The following is a 6,000-nucleotide window of genomic DNA, read 5'->3' as shown; positions in this document are numbered from 1 at the left end:
TCTCTCTCTCTCTCTCTCTCTCTCTCTCTCTGCTCGCCCCCCACCCCTTTCTCCCTCCCTCCTTCCCTCCCTCCCATCTCTCTCTCTCTCCTGTCCTCTCCCCACTCGCCATCTCCACCCCCCCACCCACCTGTCAGTTTCGTCAGACCATCTTCATTCCGCATGAATACAGTTTAAGGACGTTACCCTCTTTAGTTAGCATGACGATGATGACAACAGTGGATGACATCGACGACGACCGCAAAAACAATGATGATGATGATGACGACGACGACAGACTCACCTGTGTCTGTCCTGCCAGTGGATGGCAACAACGACAGCAGTAGTAATGGTCATCATACATTATGTGTCCTAAAACCCATTTGGCCGAGAGAGTGGGGATGTAACTTGGGCAAGAGACACTCTCCACTATAATCAGATTCTAGCCGAGATAGTTGGGACGGCAGTTGCCTCCTCTGCTGTTTGTTCTGATGGTCATAGTAGGATGCGACTGACTATCATACATTGTGTTTTATCTAACACCCAGCACTGTCTATTTCCCCGCAGTCGTTATCATACATTATGTAATATCTAACTCCAGCACTGTCTATTTCCCCGCAGTGGTTATCATACATTATGAAATACCTAACACCCAGCACTGTCTGTTCCCCGCCCAGACCGCCTGCAGCTGGTGTTCTACAAGGACGTGCAGGAGGCGCTGAAGGCCGGGGGCAAGGTGAAGGCCGCCTTCTCTTTGGACGGCTACTGCGGCCTGGAGTCTGGCTTCCAGGTGGACCGGGAGGAGCATGTGCTAGGCCCTGCTGTGCCTCCGCCAGGTCACCCTCCTGGCCTTCCAGGCCCGCGAGGACCTCGTCCAGTTTGAGGTGAAGATCCGCCGCTGCCTGGGCCAAGGTGAGTCGACGACCATGTTTGTAATGGGCCCCCTTCCTTGTATTGATGGTTTGCGCCCTTTGTTGTAAGGTCGTCCGTGTTGAGGGCTTGCTTCGTGGTTTGGTGAGGGTTGGGGGGGTTGGTGGGGGGGGGGGGGGAGGTATCGTTGTTTCGAGATAGTAGAATCCTGGTCAAGGGTGAGAGGGGTTTTGGGTGGTGGTGGTGTGTGTGGTTGATTTGAGGGTTTGTTTGTGGTGGTGGTGGTGGTGGTGTGGTTGATTGGGAGGGGGGAGGGGGTGGCGGAGGGGGGGGGGTTGAGGTGGAGGCGATGTGGTTTATAGGAGGGATTGTTTTGGTAGATGTGGAGGATTTGGGGTTTTTTTTGTGGTGGTGTTGGATTTGAAGGGGTAGAAACAGTGGATGAATGGATGGGGAGACTGGAACCCCATAACGAATTGAAAGCGCGTGTGTAAGCAAGAAGTCGCTCTTTTGGCTGGAGTGGGGTTTCGGCGGTTTTGTCGCGTTAATGTTCCTTTCTTTCTTTCTTTCTTTCTTTTGGGGGGGGAGGGGGGGTGGGCGTATGGGGGGGGGGGGGAAGCTATGGGAGAGGGGCGTTATTTTGTCATGAATAGTGCTGAAGGTGAAGGTGTTTCACGGATTGCGTCACAGAGGGGGGTCTGGTGAAGTGGCAATTGGTGTGGGCCTGGATGAGGAGGCAGGTGTTTTGTCGAGTGTGTGGGGTTTCTGTGTGTGTGTGTGTGTGTGTATGTGTGTGTGTGTGCTTGCTTCGCGATGTGTGCTTTTCTCAGTCTTTCATTTGTATGTGACTGTGAGTGTGTGTTTGTTTGTGCACGCGAGTTTCTCTCTCTCTCTCTCTCTCTCTGTCTCAGTCTGCCGGTCTGTCTCTCACTCTCTGGATGTGAGGATATGGGGATGGGGGAAGGGTAGGATGATGAGTGAGTGAGAGATGTGCATGATATGTAGAGATGTCCCTATGGTCAAAGTGCATTAAACCATTCCGAATCTGTCTCTCTCGCTTGCTCGCTCACTCGCTCACTTATATAACTCACTTGCTCTCTTTCTATCCCTCCCCCCACCATTCCCCACTCTCTTACCTGCCTCATGCTCCCTCACACATCCCCCCCCCCCCCCCCCGCCCGCCCCTCCTCTCCTCAATCCTCCCTTCAGTGATGATATCAATATATTTGGAATCGTCAGGAGTCATTATCATTATGGCTGGATAACGGTTGTAAGGGACTTAGCATTGGCAGGGATGACTCAGCTATCATCTCTCCCCCCCCCCCCCAACCTCCCGGGCCCCCCCCCCCCTCTAACCCCCCACCCCCCCACCCCCACACACACACCCCTCCCCCCTCCCGTACTACTTCGTGCCCGAACTGTGCCAGACATGCTTGGGTGGTGATGATGCTGGCTTTCCCCACCTCGCTTGTGTGGGAGTCACTGTGCGTTTGTCAGTGGGGTTCTGGGGGGAGTCAATGGATGTGTGTGTGTGTGTGTGTGCGCGTGCACGTGTGTGTTTGTGTGTGTGTGTGTGTGAGTGCGGTGTGGAGTGTTGGGGGGAGTCAGTGAGTGTGTCTGTGTGTGTTTGTATGCGTTCTTGATTTTACCTGGCCGCGCGCGCCTGTGTTAAAGTGTGTGTGTGTGTGTGTGTGTGTGTTTGGGAAAGAGGATGAGAGGGTTATATATGTGTTTGTATGCGTTCTTGATTTTACGGCGCGCGCTGCGTGTGTGTGTATGCGTTCTTGATTCACGTGTACATGTGCATGTTTGTGTGCGTGCGCGCGCGTGTGTGTGTATATATATGTGTGTGTGTGTGCGCGCGCGCGCGGTATAGATATATTTGTGCAAGTATGGAGTGTGTGTGTGTGTGTTTGTGCATGCGCGTGTTGTTCTGTGTTAAGTGCAAGCGTGCATACGTGTGTGTGTTTGTGTGTGCGTATGTGTGTGTGTGTGTGTTCCACAGCTTGGGAAGCATATCAACTCGGCCGGTGTTCTCTCTCTCTCTCTCTCTCTCTCTCTACGGAACTGGAACCTTCGACGCTTTCGCAACAAACCGCACTGGGTCAGCGTGCGCTGCAGAGGTGTAGGCCTACCCTGCTCTTCTTTAACACATATCACCAGGCATCGTTGTGTGTGTGTGTGTGTGTGTGTGTGTGTGTGTGACTGAGATCTATGCAGGTCAGTGGTGTGTGTGCGCGCGAGACATCCACCCTTTTCCCCCGACCTTCCAACCCCTCGCCCATAATACTTTCCCTTTCTCCACTAACCCCCCACCCCCCTCCCTATCCTTCTCGTCTTTCAGCTGCTCTTCCTCCTCCTCCTCCTCCTCCTCCTCCCCCTCCTCCTCCCATCTTCCGTCCTTTCAACCTTTTTCCGCGTGATGAAAGATAGAGCCTTTGTGTTGTCGTGGGGTGGGGATGCATGTGTCTTTTGTGTAAAAGTTAGAAATTAGTCACATGAAATTCGAAATATATATCAGAATTATCCAGCCTGCCTCTCTGTGTCTGTGTGTTTTCTGTACCACGACATGAGTGTGGTTGATTGTGTTTTGCTTGTTTCTGTGTGCTAGTTCTTTGTCTCTCTTTCTTTCTGTGTCTTTCTTTATTTCGTTCTCTATCACTTTTGCACTATGTTTTGAAAAACTGTCCATGTGGTGGCAGAACAGAGGACGAACTACATGTACTAACAGCCTGTCCATTATATAATGATCTCAGAAAGAAATATTTGCACAAGCATATGCAAAATGTTAGGAATCTGTCATTACCATTTCTGCTGCAAAACGAAAGTTGTAATGTGACCAGATATGTTGCAATGTTTGTTTTTTATGCATTAAGACTGAGAAAAGAGCACTTTCAGCCCGAAACAGAAATATCAGCCTTGTGCTTTTTATTTAGTTTACTTGTTCTCAGTGAGCTCACTGTGTATTAAGTGGATTGTTTCATTCTTCCTGTTTTATTTTGGTTATGTGTGCAACACATGCACCCAAAATGTATACAGGTCGGTGACTTTACATTAAAATTATTGCGTTCTTGTGTTCTATCACTTTTGCACTCACTAGTTGGCTTACTGTCTTTGTCTTTGATGGGGTTTTTTTTGTTGACATGAATGTTGGCATTTATCCTTGGTGATTGCATGTACACATTCATGCGCATGCACACAACACATGCTCACTAATACCACCATCTAAAAATGTCCGCATGTATGCTCAGGTTGGAACATGCACTCTTATGCACCTTTCAGGAACGCAAATACACAGGCTCACACACACACACACACACACACACACACACACACACACACACACACACACGCATGCACGCTCACATGCATGCATGCGTGCATGCACGCATGGACACACGCACACATTTACAGAGAGAGAGAGAGCTTACAGCATGCCATTAGAAATACCTGGGGAATTATCCCAACTTTGAAGCTGAGGTTTACACAGTTCATTGGAAGTAAGTAAATTTGATTTCCAGACCACCACCACCATCATCATCATCATCATCATCAGAAAGTATATGCAGAGGAGAGAAAAAGACTGGTGATGCAAATGACCCATAAAAATGCTGTGATGCCCAGAAGATTGATCACACAATATGCTTGGATTGAGACCTTCAGAAGCCTTTCAGAAGCAGCTAGCTGCTTACGCCTGAAAAAGCGTTAACATCAAAAAGTCAATTCATAAGCAGTACTGTAGAAATCGGCGGTGTCCACACAAGTTCACATTGCAACAACGGTCAGGTACACAACCTGAGAACGATTGGCTGGAAACTATATCCAGACCAGAGTATGAAAAAAAATAACATGAAATAAAGGAATGCAATATATAAAAGAATAGGAGGGGGGGGGAAAAAAAGAAAAAAAGAATACACACTGTTGTATGCAGGAGAAAAGAGCCACACACAAAAGAGACGGGGTCTGGGCCAGGGCTCAGCTCCCTGATACTTGACTTTGATTTCAAGCTGACAACACGGGCATGAACAACCCCCTTTCATGTGCATGTCTATGAAACACCGCTATCTCCACTTGTCATCGACATATTTTTCTCAGGATTGAACCACCTGGTATATTACATGTTCTTACGTCCCCCCCCCCCCCTTATGCTCAGAACAAAGCTTTTTCCAGATAGAACCACCTGGTATATTATATGTTTTGCTTCTTGTTATCTTACCCATGGCACAGCAAGGAGTCCAGAAAACAGAAAATGGGCATGGTCCTTTTGTTTTCAGAATTATGGAATTTCCCACAGGGTCAAAGGGATATTGTAGGTTTCTGAACTTGTAGAAGAGAGAGCAGTAAGGCAGCGGCCACAGAGCCAGTCACATTCCTGGTGTGTGCAGAGTGTGCCTATCACCCTAATTACATTTTTGCTAACCCTGTGACCTACATTTTCCCCCCCAAGGCAAGGGGAGTCTTGGGTGGGGGGGGGGGGGGGGGGTAGTGTTCAGTCTCATTGTGAGATCTCTCTCTCTCTCCGCCACCCTCCTCATGTGACTGTGTGTTTGTGTGCATGAGAGAGAGAGAGAGAGAGAGAGAGAGAAATGTAAATTTGTAAATTTATCTGATTTTTTTTTTTTTTTTTTTTTTTTTGCATTCACTGAGCACTTCAGATTTTAGTTTTCTTTTTTTAGTTTTCTTTTTTGTATATATATATATATCTGACCCAGAAGTGTATGCATGTGTAGCAAGCGCATGGGAAGGAGTAACGAAAGGAGTGGGGTGGGGTGGGGTGGGTGTGTAGAGGGGAGTGCTGAAGGGTAGTGGGAGTGGAAAGAAGGGGGGTGGCTGAGGGTGTGGGGGGCTTAAACTGTTGGTTTGAAATGTTCCAAGAAAAGAAAAGGAGTAGGAGGTGGGGCTAGAGGGGTGTGGGGGGAGAAGACCCAAGAGTTCTGGTGGAATGGAACAGTTTAAGTCTATAGTGTGAACGAAAACACCATCATGTGTGTGTGTGCACATCATGTGCATGCACACAATTTGGTGGACAAGCGAGTGGTAAAAAAAAACAAACAAACAAAAAACAGAAAAGTTAGCATGCCTTGCTATTGCGTGTTTGTATCCATATTGTGTGCTTGTTTATGGGTGAGAGTTGTTATTGCATATATGTAT

General features: G+C 48.4%; 1 protein-coding gene across 1 annotated transcript in view; it reads left to right on the top strand.

Annotated features, from left to right (window-relative positions):
* LOC143291866 (uncharacterized) overlaps window positions 1-6,000 on the top strand; it is a 64,767-nt gene that overhangs the window by 35,804 nt on the left and 22,963 nt on the right. The window contains 2 exon segments of the mRNA XM_076601986.1: window positions 657-793; window positions 795-891. Coding sequence (XP_076458101.1) covers window positions 657-793; window positions 795-891 — 234 coding nt within the window.

This window comes from Babylonia areolata, chromosome 18 (assembly GCF_041734735.1).
Source record: "Babylonia areolata isolate BAREFJ2019XMU chromosome 18, ASM4173473v1, whole genome shotgun sequence".
Taxonomy (NCBI): Eukaryota; Metazoa; Mollusca; class Gastropoda; order Neogastropoda; family Buccinidae; genus Babylonia; species Babylonia areolata.
This window is presented reverse-complemented; position numbering and strand designations above follow the sequence as displayed.